Raw genomic sequence first — 16313 nt, 5'->3', positions numbered from 1 at the left:
GTAGTACCCATAGAAACATAGTCTGCCAAACCCCATCCAAAAACTGTGTAATTGCATGTCCATGATGCGCTGGCAACCCTTCACGAGGAACTAAAGGTTGGACAGAAACTATGACAACTTCTACAGCTATGGTTGAACCCCAATTTATGTTTGTCACTATCCCCAGTACCCCCACCCCCCACATAAACACTGACACACACACACACACACACACACACACACACACACACACACACACACACACACACACACACACACACACACACACACACACACACACACACACACACACACACACACACACACACACGCATGCGCACAAGCACATCCATCCCTTTTTGTCTCATTGCATGCCCACCATGACAAGTGCCAACCCTTCATGTAAGGTTAACGGCGGCACCTTATGCCACGACAACTTCCAAGTGGGGTTGACTCTTAATTTATAATGTGTATGTCCCTCCGTAAAAACTATGCCCCCACCTCAACTGAAGTGAAAAGAAAAAGTGAAAGCCCACCTGGGAAACTCCAACTCCCATTGTCAGTGTGACACAGCACTCCACAGCACACAACGAAATTGCATTTATGCCTCACCCGTGCAAGGGTACAGCCCCCAATGGTACCCCATGGGTGCAAGTGCGGCGGACCGGTATCATGCTCAGGGTACCTCAGTCATGGAGGAGGACGGGGGAGAGCACTGGTTCATTGCTCTCACCACCAACCTGGCGGATCGGCAGTCAAACCGGCAACCTTTGGGCTACAAGTCTGACGGTCTAACCGCTTACCCATGACTTACCCATGACTTACCCATGACTTACCCATGACTTACCCATGACGTCCTCTATGCCATCATGCCATGATACCGGGAGGCCAACACTTCCTGTACGCCCAAGGTCAAGGGGTCATGTCATAAAGATGGCTGCCACAGGCTGGCAGTGGTAACATCATGATGTGCAGCGGTGATGAATGGCGGGCCGCTGAGTGTTTCTGTGCACTTGTGCAGCCAGCTAAGTGGATGCAAACCGGCCCCCAAAACCTCAGCAATCGATCATACTGTGGCACGAAAGCGGGGAACAGAGAGACATAGAAATAGAAGAAAGTGTGCGGCGAGTTGTGTGTGTGTGTGTGTGTGTGTGTGTGTGTGTGTGTGTGTGTGTGTGTGTGTGTGTGTGTGTGTGTGTGTGTGTGTGTGTGTGTGTGTGTGCTTGCATGCGTGTGCGTGCGCGCGTGTGTGTATTTTGCAGGGGAACAGACATGATGTCATAGCTCTGGCTGTCCGTGGCTGAGGTCCAGGGAGAAGGAGAGATGCTCTCTCACAAATGCCAAGGGAGGATAGAGAGAGGGGGGAGACAGAGAGAGAGAGAGAGAGAGAGAGAGAGAGAGAGAGAGAGAGAGAGAGAGAGAGAGAGGAGAGAGAGAGAGATGGGGGGAGAGAGAGAGAGAGAGAGAGAGAGAGAGAGAGAGAGATACAGAGACAGAGACAGAGACAGAGACAGAGACAAAGACAGAGAAGTCTAATGTGCATAAAGATAAAGGGAGGGGAAATGGGGAAGTGTGTGTTTCAGAAGGAGGGATGATATAATGAGACATGGAGGGAGGGAGAGGGGAAGATAAACGGAGAGATGACACGAGAGAAGAAATGAGGAAAAGAGAGAAGGAAGGCAGAGAGAGAGGGAGAGAGAGGGAAGGTGGAAGAGAGAAGGGGAGGTAAAGAGAGAAACAGAGAGAGAGAGAGAGGGGAGGTTGTGACAGTGCCTCGTGCCAGCCATTAGCACTCACTGCAAAGGGACAGCAGATCGGAGATGTCTACTGTAAGCTGAGGTGTGTCTGTCTGTGTGTGTGTGTGTGTGTGTGTGTGTGTGTGTGTGTGTGTGTGTGTGTGTGTGTGTGTGTGTGTGTGTGTGTGTGTGTGTGTGTGTGTGTGTGTGTGTGCGTGTGTGGGTAGTGGGTGTGAAAGAGGCAGAGAGAGGAAGAGAGAGAGAGACAGAGAGAAACAGTGTGAGAGAGAAATGCGTGATAAAGAAAGATATAATAAGAATCTCTGTGCGTGTATGTGCCTCTCCCACTTGACCACACACACACACACACACACACACACACACACACACACACACACACACACACACACACACACACACACACACACACACACACACACACACACACACACACACACACACACACACAAACACACACACAAAAACTTGGGATTACACATGTGTCCAGGCGTTTCCTGTGATTCTGCCTTCAAAGATGGCTTCAAAAACAAAGACCAAGAATCCTTTTAAAATGTTATTAATCATGTCTGTGTTTTGGGAAAGTGTGTGTGTGTGTGCGCGCGCGTGCATGTGGGTGATCTAATGTTTTGTGTGTGTGTGTGTGTGTGTGTGTGTGTGTGTGTGTGTGTGTGTGTGTGTGTGTGTGTGTGTGTGTGTGTGTGTGTGTGTGTGTATTCCACATATGAGTGTGTGTGTGTGTGTGTGTGTTGCTGTGTGCATGCTGTACTAGCGGTACGAGCTAAATTTCCGGCAGGCCTCAACAAAACGCTGGCGCGATGGATGCGCAACAGAGCATGAATATGGATCTAGCCGAGTCACAGGGAGGTTAGCTAGCCTGGGAGCATTAGTCACTCACTCTCTCTCTCTCTCTCTCTCTCTCTCTCCCTCTCACTCTCTCTCTCTCTTTGCCTCACCCACTCGCTCGCTCCCATCTTTCATCTTTTCTCCTTTGTCTTTCAATCTTGTCTTTGAGGGGAAAATGGTTTTCATTGATAGCCTATTAGGGGGGACTAAAATAGCCTGCGTTCAGTCTTGCGTTACTCCAGCGCTGGCAGTAGTGGCAGACGACGAGGGGGCCTTTAGCAGCGGACTGGCAGTAGCAGCAGCAGCAGTAGCAGTAGCAGTGGCAGTGGCAGTAGCAGTGGCAGAGAGGGTGGCCATTGCAGTCGCACTGAGGGTGCCTATGACCAGGGAAGCCAACAGAGGAAGGCGAAGGGATAAGTTGACCCGGGACTCAGAATTGGATACTTATTACATTGTATGTGTTAGGTGGGGGGTCCTTTCAGACGATTTTGTCCCGGGCCCTGCCAAGGCTGTCATGGTGATGGTGGTGAGGATTTTGGTATGTGGTGTGGGCTCTCACAGGCAGTGGCAGTGTGGCTAACTAGGACTACGGCAGTACCAGTAAGGGTGTTGATGGCAATACGGCAGTTAAGATGACCATGGTGGTGGTGGCTGTAAGGAGTGTGGTGGCAGTGACAGTTAGGCGGACTGTGCTAGTCATAAGGCTGTCTATGGCAGTGGTGGTGGCAATGGTAGTGCGGGTAGATATGACAGTGGCTACTGTTAGGGGCACTAAGGCTGCGACTGTTGCAAAAGGACCATTTGTCTTGCAATCCCTTCACCTTGAGAGACAGACAGAGAGACAGAGTGACACATGCAGTAGAAGGGCAGAGAGAGAGAGAAGGGGGAGAGAGAGAGAGAGAGAGAGAGAGAGAGAGAGAGAGAGAGAGAGAGAGAGAGAGAGAGAGAGCGAGAGAGCGAGAGCGAGAGAGAGAGAGAGAGAGAGAAGGGAGAAAGAGAGAGAGAGAGAGAGAGAGAGCGAGAGAGAGAGAGAGAGAGAGAGAGAGAGCACAGAGGTAGTGGAATTGAGAAGTAGAGACCCAGAGATCACAGGAAAGGAGAGATGGACACCTATATGTATACTGTAGGTATAGGAGGAAATGGAGAATAGAGGTAGGCTAGAGCGTGAAATGGTAAATCATTTACGGACTATGAGAGAGGCAGCAGAAAGAGAGAGAGAGAGAGAGAGAGAGAGAGAGAGAGAGAGAGAGAGAGAGAGAGAGAGAGAGAGAGAGAGAGAGAGAGAAAGAGCATGGGAAAGGGTAGAGGTGAGTAGATGGGGATGCATGCATAGCGCATGACAGACAGAAAGACAGAGAACACAGCACGGAAAGGACAAAGAGAAAGGAAAGTGAGGGAGAGAAAGCGTGCACGAGTGAGAGGGAGAGTGACAGAAAAACCCAATTAACCTGCAGTTTCACCATGGAAACACATCCAGCTGTTCGGAAGCGCAAGGGCACACCGGCCTGTCACGGCCAATCAAAACGTGCGGAACGCTGAGAGGGCCAGACACAAATTGGTTTCATTCTATTCCTTTTCCTGCGTGTCGCAGTGGAGAACAGTGGCCGAGCTGCGCAGCCTTATTAACAAAGGCCAGGGAAAAGAAATTAAAACACAATTTGGCAGATAAAACCGCCGGTGTTTTTATCGGCTACGGTTTGACTCAAAAGCAGTGTGGAAAATAAATAGAGAATCGTAGACACCAATTACACCAAGAGAATAAGGAAAGCTTTGGATGCTCACAAACAATACCAAGAATAGTTGCACACCCACAATCTCTTAGACTATATCATCAAGTGAAATATAGCCTGGGAACCATCTATTCATTTTCTCACTGGGGAGGGTAATCTTTTCTTTGCCTAATAATACAGAATGGAGCGTAGGTTTCCATGCTGTCTTTCAGATTGGAACAAGCACAGCGATAAGGTAGCATGGGATTTCCCATGTTAAAAGTCTCTGAGATCCAGTGGCGATCATACAGTGGACAGACAGGGGTGGACAATCCTACAAACATGGCCTGAAACATCACCTTGGTCTACACCTTGGTATGCAGATAGTTTTGATACAAGCACCACCTTGTTCTCTGTACCCAAATTACCTGCATTATCTCTGTAATTTTGCTTCAACACTTTACAATCTTAAAAGGCCTGAGAAACCTGTTACCACCATGACAAGGGTCGTACAGTTCTCTACATTGCTTACATGTGTATCTCACAACCTAGCACAACTGGCCACAGAACATCAGTAAACTTCCCTCCCAACACCTCAGAAGGACACGCGACACAGCTGCTGACCCCCCTGCTAAACACCTTAAAAGGATACACTACAGGCAATTCTACTGTGTTTATAAAGTCATGGGTTAAGCCTGGGGCTGGTGAGACCTCAGTGCCACTTTGTTCATTTAGATCTACGACTACTTGCATCAACAAATCAACCCTGTAGAGAACATTTCTTCTCTTCCTGCACTGACTTCCTTTGATGTTCAAAAGAGTTTCATGCACTTATACCTGTGGATAAATTTCCTTTCTCAAGCTGTGATTCTAATGCAATGTACGACTGCACAAAAGTTCCAAAAGAGTTTAGTTTAAAGCAACTGGACTTCCTTTTGCTATCTTGAAGACATTTTGTCTGCTACGGTGTTCCTAACTCTGCAGAGTGAAAACTTACACTCTCGTGCGTTCACTCAAGAGTTAAATAAATCTGATTTCGACAACAGAATGAGATCTAATGAAGCCTGAGAGACAAGCAGATGAACCGTCTTCAATCTACAAAGTCAAAGTGCCCACAAACTAAACTCTTTTGATTCAGATGACCAGGATGAATGAGGATCTTCACAGACAATTCCTTTGAGAGTCTTCTTCACACACGTGCCCTAAGCCCCCTGTGGTCCTTGACATTACGTTTACATCTGCACTTCGGAACGTGATGGTTATGCGAGGAGGAAACACAGGCTTTGATTCACTCTTCCTCTTCTGCTCGTCTCTCCTCTTCCTTTCCCTGTTCTGTGTTCCCACCATTTCTACTCCACTCTACACCCCCATGCCCGTGGGAAGTAGTGATGGAAAAAAAGCCTTATATTTGCATACCGTGCTGCCAAGTGAGGCAGCCTATATGCCCAGGGCTCTGCTTCAAACCAGCTACAGCCCTCCACACAGACAGTCATCTCCAGGCTGTGGGGGTGGAGGTGGTGGGTGAAGATGGGTGGCACTTCAAACCAGGCCCACACAGTAAAAAAAAACCCTGCACATACTAATTCAATACTTGGAGAGTCAATTTAACATCTTCTAGGCTTTATTTGGCAAAGTACTCTTAAGTGTTGAATGAACACTGCATTTGTGTTTACTGTGCCGGCTCAGCGCAGACAGACAGCACAGGTTGTGGGTGGTGGTGGGGTGAATATAGGTGGTGCTTCAAAGTTCAAACCAGCCCAAGTCTAATGCTCTGCCCCAGTACAGTCACTGCTAGGCTGTCCGGATGGAGATGGTGGGGTGCACTGCAATATGCTGCACATTAGCTGTCACACACATTACCACACAAACATACGTACACCGCATAGTACACTCCTTACTGTACACACCCACATACTGTACAGATGCACTTGCACCCCCTCCTGTCCTGCTGCATACATATGGTACAACACAAGTCTACTGTATGGTACCATATGCACCTCCACATTTATATAGTATCTCCAGTTCTCACGAATACGAACACACCAGCCATGTGCAACTACACGCACCCACACAGAAACACACAAATATGCACATAATAAATAGTTTTTACACAGTAATGTGCATATATAGTACGCTGTGAGATGCTGTCAGAAACCTAATAAAATACTACAGATGAACACACACACACACACACACACACACACACACACACACACACACACACACACACACACACACACACACACACACACACACACACACACACACACACACACAAACACACACACACAAACACACACAAACACACACACACACACACACACACACAAACAACCTGCACATCAGTGCTTGCAGACTAAACCTCCCCAGAACTGTCATCTATACCCCAGCTACAGTGTGTGTGTGTGTGTGTGTGTGTGTGTGTGTGTGTGTGTGTGTGTGTGTGTGCGTGTGTGCGTGTGTGTGTGTGTGTGTGTGTGTGTGTGTGTGTGTGTGTGTGTGTGTGTGTGTTGGCTTTTTGTATTGACTCTGTCTGCAGGGGGATAGAAGTGGGTCAGACTGTTCAGAAAGGACAGAAATCACTTACTGCGAGAGAGAGAGAGAGAGAGAGAGAGAGAGAGAGAGAGAGAGAGAGAGCGTACAGAGAACAGAGGGGAGGGAGCAAATAAAAGAGCATGATTAAGAGAGTAAAATATAGAATGCAGAGAAAAAAATATGAAAGGATGACTACACACAAAAAGAGAAAGTGGAGATGGATATTATAGTGAGAGAACAGGCGGAGGTGTGGGAGGTGTGAAAGAGGGAAAGGAAAGGAGATGGGTGGAGGAGAGGAGAGAACAGAGGAAGAGAAGAGAACAAAGCAGACAGAAAAAAAATGATAGAAGACGAGAGAAAGGGAGTGACCATGGTTTAATGAGGTCGACAGAGCTATATAAATCCTACCAGGGAGGAAGAAAGAAAGAAAGAAAGAAAGAAAGAAAGAAAGAAAGATCATAGAAAGAAAAATAACCTAAAGAAAGGGGGGAGAAAGAAAGAGAATGGACAGAAAAGGAAGAAGGGAGGCAGGGGCAGAGAGATAGATGGAGGGGAAAAAAGACATTTCTTCCTTCTGTGCCAAACTAAAATGTCACTTTGATGCACGGCTGAGCTTGCTCGGGCAACTGACGTCCTGCTTTTTAAAATGCTCTTCACGTGTTTGCCCCTCGCCCCAGCGTGCCTCTGCTCTCCTCAGACTCTCCTCAGACTCTCCTCTCCTCTCTTCACACTCCTCTCCTCTCCTCTCCTCTCGTCCCCTCTCCTCTCCTCTCCTCTCCTCTCCTCTCCTCACACTCTCTTTTCCTCTCTCCGGCTGCTCCAGTCTCCCCTACTCTCCATCTACTCACTTCCCCTCTGCTCTACTCTTCCTTACTTTCCTCTACTCTCCTCTGCATTCTCCTATGGTAACTCTCCAACTCAGCTCTCCCCTTCTCCAAGCTCCCCTACTCTGCTCCATGACTGCTCCTGCCAGGGAGAGAGCTCCTTAAATCACCCCTAATGACCTCAAGCCCACTGCTGGATAGCTCACTGACTACCCCAGAGCCAAAGACCATGAACCCTGGACTCCTCTACTCCTCCACTCCCCGACTCTCCAGAGGTATGACAAGGCTTACTGCAGCAGAACCCTGACTTGGGAGTGTCCATGGGGACAGCTTTCTCTCTACCTCCATCTGCCTCTCTCTACCTCCTTCTCTCTCTACTGCATTGTCTGTTCATGCCTTTTGTAGCCTCCTACTGCAGATGGGCCCGGCGATGGTCCTATTCACTCTTTGCTGAAAACACTCAACTACATCAAAAATCAACAACATTGCTAGTGACAATGATGACAATGCGAAGAGTCTGAAGTAAGACTTGGTCATTACCATTTTGGTGACAATACTGTAAGGTTATAACAGAGGCTCTGTGCTAGGGGGTTTACTCAGGGCTGGCGCAAGGCATAAGCTGAGAAGGTGGTCGCATAGGGCACCAAATGTCTTGGGGGCGCCAGAAACAAAATTAGAACTTCAAACGAAATAAAACATTAAACTTCACATGAACAATGAATGTTCATGGTCACTCAGTATATTTGTAGGTACTAGATCAGATGTGCTTGATCAGATGTATAGTGTTATGTTTACAGATGCCGATCTCTAAATGCAGAAAAAGGAAAGGGGGAAAGGAAGTGCTCGCTTAGGGCACCAGATTGACTAGAACTGGCCCTGGGTTTACTGTCTCACTTCACAATTGACCTCCACAACCAAAGGTGACACAACCCTCTATCTAGCCCACATTTCCAGCCTGCTACATGCAACCCCCCCCCCCCCCCCCCCCCACCCCCCAACATCCCCCCCCCCCCCCCCCCCCCCCCCCCCCCCCCCCACACACACACATAGACAAACACACTCCATCCCCTCCCCAACACACACACACACACACACACACTGATTCTCTTAGCAGCACCCTCTAAATGAATCACTTGACCTCCACAACTCTCCGGGGGGACTCTCCGGACCCCTTCCACTCTACTCCACTCCTCTGCCGTCTTCCTTCCCTCCCTCCCCACCACCGCAGGACTCTGCTTGGAGGGTCTGCTTGGAGGCTTGAAGCTTTCTTAGCACCTCCATCTCTCCATTTCCTCCCTCTTTTTCCCCCTCATTCTATCTCTCCACTCTTCTGACTACCTTGTTCTCTTAACTCTCTTTCTCACGTTCTCACCTTCTCTTAAATCTTTTGACCTTCAGAACCAAAGGTGGAAGCCACTACCTCACTTCTCCTCCATCCATTTCAACATACTCTCCCTCCAGCCTTCACTGTAGCAGAACTCTGACTAAGAGTGTCCATGGAACATCTTTCTCTCCATCCCTCTCGTCTTCTGTATCTCCTCCTCCCTCTCTTTCGCTCAGACTGTCTGGTTCCTCCTCTTTAACTCTGTATCTCGCTCACGTAAGCATTTGACCTGCCCGAGCCAGAGACCCGACCTCACTACTTACCTCATTCAACTCCCTTCACTGCTCACTTTACTTGAGAACAGTCTTGAACTGTCCATGGGACAGTTTCCAACTCTCTCTCTTTACCTCCATCTCTTCTCTCTCTCTCTCTCTCTCTCTCTCTCTCTCTCTCTCTCTCTCTCTCTCTCTCTTTGCCTCTCTGTCTTTCTCTCTCAGTCTCTCTCTCTCCTGTCTCTTCCTCCTAACTGCCTCTTACTTAATCGCTTGCACTTTCTTTTCCTGAGTGAATGACCTGCCCCTATCATCAGCCCCTGACCAGGAGGAATAGCACTAGCTTCTGGGAGAAACTTGCAGCAGTGTTGCCGAAGCACAGAGTGGGGTTTATACTGAGAGTTGTTTTTTTTTTTACTGAGAGTTCAGGGATTTTTCCAGCTTTCCACCAGCAGAGATCTCATTCAAGTCCCTATCAGTGAAAGCAGAGTCTTTATCAGGGATAACAGTGGAATGGACCTGTGCGCGTACTCTAGGGGACTGAAAGAGGGTCTTAAGATTAAGAGATGTCAAATTGTTGCAACCCTGGCTATAAGTCTTCAATGGCCCAGCCTGCGAGGACTTCCTATTTAGGCTCTGAGTAGCTGGCTGAATGGTAGGTAAGTTTGAATTGCAAGTTGGTGTGCCAAAATAACAGGAGCCTTCCTCCTGCCTAACTTCAACTCTGATCCACTATGATCTTGCTTTAGTTTGATGACACTTTCTGTAGTTTCTAGAGGTCTTTTTTTCATCATAGTCTTGTTCATGTACCAACAATGCACTGTCCTTCTGAAATTGAATAGTGTGTGGAGCGTAGTGAAATGCACAATAGGATTTACTGGTAATTGCATGTGAGTGGCAGGTGATCACCATTTAAAATGAAAAAAATAGTTAGCTGATTGACAACTCAAGGTTCCCTTAGAAATTAAACTGTTATCTTTTTGTGAGACATGGTATACAGGTACCGGGTACTAGAGATAATATAAGGGGGCTTTTAGGCCTTTGTCATTCAGATAGGACATCAAGAGTGAGAGGAAATATCTCGGTAGAGACAGCTGGGGAAGGACTAGCCACGTCGCCCCCCCAGATTAAAATATCATTTTAGCAAAATTCGGGCGAGAGCATATGGCAGTACCTGTCATCCCACTATGAGGATGGTGGGTTTGATGGGGAAGTGCTGCACGCAGCCTGCTGCCTAGGATTCTCCCCTGTCTGCAGTTTTCAAAAAAATATAAAATAATAAAATGAAAATATCAGGGTTCACATCCCACAAGTCACTCCCATCTGATATCATTCTCTCTCTCTGCTCCATCTCTGTGTGCTTGCCTTCTCTGTGTGCTTGCCTCCCTCTCTCAGACAAACTCATCTCAATTTACTCGCCTGCCACTCGATTTTCTACTTCTTTTAACATTCTCTCCTCCGATTGTGTGCTCTTTTTTCCCCCTACATTTCACAAGAAGCGGATAACAAAAGTATGCACATCTGGGTGGGTGTTTTGACAGGCACGTTGGGGTGTCACAGAGATGCAGATGCAAAGTGGTGGAGGGGTTGAGACAGACCGAGACCTGAGGAAAGACAACGCTATATAAGAGAATGGGTTGTTATTGCAATGCCCGCAGGTGCTGCTGCTGTGTGTGTGTGTGTGTGTGTGTGTGTGTGTGTGTGTGTGTGTGTGTGTGTGTGTGTGTGTGTGTGTGTGTGTGTGTGTGTGTGTGTGAGTGAGTGAGTGAGTGAGTGAGTGCGTGCGCGCCTGCGCGTATGCGTCAGAGATTATATGTACGCTATTTGACAATGTGAATGTATAGTGTGCATGTCCACCAAATGCGCATACGTGTGTGTTTGTGCATGTATGTACACGTATGTCTGCAGCCCAGTTCCATGCTCGCTGCTCTTCCACCAGTGGCTACATCAGGGGCTTGAGGCAGAGCTACATATGCTGAGCTTTGCTCTCTCTCTCTTCCATCTCTCCGTCCTCTCCCCTCCCATGTCCTCTCCTCTCTTCTCTTCTCCTTTCCCCTCCTCTCCTCTCCTTTCCTCTCCCTCTCCTCTCCTCTCCTCCTCTTCTCCTCTCCTCTTCTCTCCTCCCTCATCTCCTCCTCCCCTATCCTCTCCTCTCCTCCTCCACACTACCAGCCTGACTCTGGGCCATGTTTCATTTGTCATATGCCAGTGTGCACATGTACAGAAGCCCTTACATATGCATATTATCTACACACGTTTGTTTGTGTGTGTGTGTGTGTGTGTGTTGGTGCGTGTGTGTGTGTGCATATGTGTCTCTGTGTGTGGGTGTGTGTATGTGTGTGCACTTAAGTGGACATAGACCCTGGACATAATGCACCTACATGCAGATAATTACAAATGTACTGTCGCTTCATAGAGCTTGTCAGACACCCCCCCCCCTTTTCACACACACACACACACACACACACACACACACACACACACACACACACACACACACACACACACACACACACACACACACACACACACACACACACACACGCACACACACACACACGCACGCACGCACGCACGCTGCAATGAATAGCTGTTAGCAGCACACATGCACTATTACCTTGGAATGTTTGCGAACAAATACTATTTGTATGCATGCCAGTTCACTGACAGTGTTTGTGTTAGTATGCTGATGACTTTCTCTGTCTGTCTCACATGCAGTATGTATGCCTGTGTGTGTGTGTGTGTGTGTGTGTGTGTGTGTGTGTGTGTGTGTGTGTGTGTGTGTGTGTGTGTGTGTGTGTGTGTGTGTGTGTGTGTGTGTGTGTGTGTGTGTGTGTCGGGGCAGCAGAGCCAGTCTGTGCTGGATCCTGGCAGGAGCCTTCCCGCTGCTCCTGGAGAGCATGTCCCTCCCGCTGTGCCTGAGCAAGGGCTTGCACTGTTGGCTCCGTAGGGCCCTGGAGCGCCAGTATTGGGACTTACCCCCACCCCACTTGCCAAGCTCCACTTGCCCCAAAGAGGAGCTCTGTGGGCTGGGGAGAGATACTCTAATGGCTCCCTGCCCGCCTCCCCTGCTGTGGAGCTCTCGTACAAAAGGAGAGGAGCGATGCCTGTGTGCCCTAATAACACTCTCTGTCACAAACATTCCCTCGCTTTCTTTCTTTCTTTTTTCCTCCTTACTGTACACTTCTCTTCGTCTATCTGCCTTTTTTCCTTTCTACCGACCTTTCTCCCTGTAGCCGTTTCACACAAACTCTCTCTCTCTCCCTCTCTCTCTCTCTCTCTCTCTCTCTCTCTCTCTCTCTCTCTCTCTCTCTCTCTCTCTCTCTCAGCTGGGACAGCACCAGAGCCTGACTCAGGGCTTCTCTCAGAGGGGGTTGGGGGTTACAGCAGGTGTAAGCTTATGGCGCTCAATGAATATGGAACTGGTATTTTTTCAGGCCAGAAAAAAAGGGAATCGAGTGACTGAAAAGGATAACATTCGCACGCTCCACCACCATACATTACACCACGAGAGGCATTTACAATCTCTCTCAGTCTACGGAATTTGATTTCCAATCTACTCATGGTCTCATCCATTTACTCATATACATCAACACGTGTAAACAACATGCAGGCTACAGATGCACACACACCAGTGTGCATATGCATGCACACACACACACACACACACACACACACACACACACACACACACACACACACACACACACACACACACACACACACACACACACACACACACACACACACACACACACACACGCACACACACACACCATTTCTATGTATGTACAGGTGGCTCTGAATAAGTTATTTGTTGAAGAAGCAGCATGAGCAGCATGCTATGTTGTTAGAGCACACTGACACACCAGGCATACACATCGATTCACCAGGCGCTGCACAGACGAGAGAGAGAGAGAGAGAGAGAGAGAGAGAGAGAGAGAGAGAGAGAGAGAGAGAGAGAGAGAGAGAGAGAGAGAGAGAGAGAGAGAGAGAGAGTGTGTGTGTGTGTGGTGTGTGTGTGTGTGTGTGTGTGTGTGTGTGTGTGTGTGTGTGTGTGTGTGTGTGTGTGTGTGTGTGTGCGCTTGTGACAGACAGTGAGGGGGGTGTGAGTGATGTTTGAGAGGGACAGAGAGACATAGAGTGAGAAAGAGAGATGCACTTGAAATGTTACAGTATTTTACACACACACACACACACACACACACACACACACACACACACACACACACACACACACACACACACACACACACACACACACACACACACACACACACACACACAAATGCTGAGCCATTGAGTCCGGAAGGCCCCACTGTTAATAATTTAGCAGGCTAGGCAGCAGTCAAAACAGCTCCACGTGCGAGTGACTTCCTCCTCCTCCTCCTCCTCCTCCTCCTCCTCCTCCTCTTCCTCCATCTTTGCCCCACTCACATCATTCTCTAGGGAGGACTTCTGATCACTGAGGCAGAGGACGCATCCTCCACATGCATGCACACTTCCCTGGCATATTGGGCTATAGTGTCAACGCCAAGCCGCATGGATCCTACCTATGAGCACTACATTACCTTCTGCCACATTAATAAAGCTGTCAGAACAATGTTGCTCTGCATACTATGTCGTGAAGGACATCTGCCACTGAAGGGGTTGAGAAAAGGGAAAAAGGTATTGTGATAGTGATTGTGTGGCGGTGGTGGTTCGTGGTGGTAGAGGTGGTTGAGTGTGAAAGGTGGAATGTGAGGCATATAATGTGAATCACTTTGAGTGCTCGAAGTAGTGGAAAGGCGCTATTATAAATGCAGTCCATTTACCATTTAGTCTGTGTACAGGACATTAGTACTTGCAACCGAACCAATAGTGGAAGGTCTAGTCATCTCTATGGCCTACAGTAAGCAGGAATTGTGAAATGTGTCCGCTTTCTATTTATCACACAAGCTGTATAGTGTGTAAAAAACAGCTTTAGATGGACACGAAACCCCACTGCATCTCCTTGGGTAGCTATTGTAGGAACATCTTAGACTGTCCCAGAAGACTGTACGCATGAAACTGCCCCCTGCATTCCTCTAGCATCCAACCCCTGGCTCTGGACACACAAAAAAGAGGCCAAACTGCTCGTAATGGATGCGCCTCCGTGCAGCTCTCAATGGGCAGGGCAAGCCTTTACCGACACCCTTGAACGCAGCCAGGTAGACCAACGCTCAAGATCAATACGGATGCAGGGCGCTAAAAACAGGCATACGTGCGGCATCACGGCTTGATCGACTTCTGTCAATACGATGTTCATTCTTTTGAAGAGGGCGAAAATGGGATCCTGGGTACATGCAGGAAGCAAAACGATCGAGCCAAAATATGTTATTGGTTACACTGAGCGCCAGGCTGATGGGAGATGTCAGCCATGGCATAGCGTTTTTGACGAAAATGTAGGAGATTGATACATGTGTGAAACGCATTCTACTTAGAGAATAAGCACAATTGGCGAGACGGTTAAGAAAATTTATAGGAAGGTGAGGGGGGAGGAGACGCCAAGGCTTGTTCCGTTTCAAGCAGACTTGAGCCATACTTCATCATTAAGCACTCATTAACCACCGCCGAACTGTCACAGCATAAAGGCAACCAACAAAATGCCCGTTCATCATTGAGTTTAATAATGGATTTCACACATCCCTTAGTGTAAACAAGCAAACACGTAGCCTAATGAAAGACAGACCAGACGTGAACGGCGCAGCATGAAACTATAGCCTACTGTTTTATAGGCTTCTGTATACATCCACGGGAAGACACTCGAGACCTACAACTAGCTAGTGACCAGACAAGCTTATTAAAGCAGTGGAAGATGGACATGTCAGTCGATAAGAGCCTTCTCAACTGAACAATATTTGAAAGTCCACGGGGCACCGGTGCGAGCAACGCAGAGGTTACCTCATCGCATTTAGATCTAGCAGCGCATCTACTCCAAGACCCAAATGGACTGTCTGACAGCACATATTCCATAGCCAGCTTGTGCTACAGCGCACAGCCTGTGATTGGAGTCCATTTGTGCTGCTTTTATAAAATCAACCAAACCACCTTCACCTACAATGAGACTGCTGCAACGTGGTGGTCAAGCCTGACTGCTTATCAGCGTATACTGCCAGTGAAAGCAACATCAATTTATCATGAGGCAATTGAACTTGGTTCATTGGCAAGGTGTTGTCCTTTTCCGCCTTTTTGTGTGCGCGAGTGCATGAGAGCTGAGGAAGAGCACCAGTTTCATCTCTCAGCACACGACAGTTAAATATAGCATACAGCACGGCAAATAGGCTATTATCTTACCTCCAGACCTGCCCCAGTTGCAGGACGTGAATGACGGATTGAAAGATCCACATGCAGGCTCTGCAGCACCGCCGGGTGCTGCTGACTGTGCCCGTCGCGGGCAGCGAATTGGCCCCGGCAGCATTGCCTGTGCACCGCTGTTCGCTGCCCTTGGTGCTGAAATCACCTCCGGACGATGCTTCGGGAGCTGCTCCGCTGGATGTCCCGCTCAGCTCCGAGTAGTCGTAGACGAACCACCTGAAACTCAACACCTGAACCACGGTGGAGGGAACCACGACGAAGAGTAACGTAAGCCAGAACCACCAATTGTTCCCCCTCAGGTAGTAGTCCGCAGCCAGCCACAGGTCGGTGGCCCCGTCGGAGAAAAAGACCAGGAGAGCGCAAAGCACCCAGCAACAGTCCACGAGGGTGTACGGCGTTCCGACATACCGGTACAGGGTTGGGCGTTGTTCAGGTCCGACCAGACATCGAGACGGGGTCTCACTCTGCTCAGACACGGCTGCTCCGTCCGACTTCGCGGCCATGTTTGCTGTAGGAATGATAGTGGGAAAGGGAAAGCGAGGTAGTGAGTGAGGGGAGGGGATGTGTGTGAGCGCATGAGTGAGTGAGTGAGAGAGAAAGGGGGAGAGAGAGGAAGAGAGGGCGCGAGCAACAGAAAAATGGAAAAGGAAAAAGAGATATCCTGGAGGCAATTCTGGTTCCAATATGATGGCTATTTTTATCAGCCCCGTTTTACTTGTCATTAGACTACTTGA

At 48.5% G+C, this 16313-nt stretch overlaps 1 protein-coding gene across 1 annotated transcript in view; it reads right to left on the bottom strand.

Annotated features, from left to right (window-relative positions):
* xkr7b (XK, Kell blood group complex subunit-related family, member 7b) overlaps positions 1–16082 on the bottom strand; it is a 154684-nt gene extending 138602 nt beyond the window's left edge. Inside the window, exon 1 of the mRNA XM_063207627.1 lies at positions 15559–16082. Within this exon, the coding sequence (XP_063063697.1) occupies positions 15559–16082 (524 nt within the window). The remainder of the gene's footprint in view (positions 1–15558) is intronic.
* Positions 16083–16313: the final 231 nt, after the last annotated feature.

The sequence above is a fragment of the Engraulis encrasicolus genome, chromosome 10 (assembly GCF_034702125.1).
Source record: "Engraulis encrasicolus isolate BLACKSEA-1 chromosome 10, IST_EnEncr_1.0, whole genome shotgun sequence".
Lineage (NCBI taxonomy): Eukaryota > Metazoa > Chordata > Actinopteri > Clupeiformes > Engraulidae > Engraulis > Engraulis encrasicolus.
This window is presented reverse-complemented; position numbering and strand designations above follow the sequence as displayed.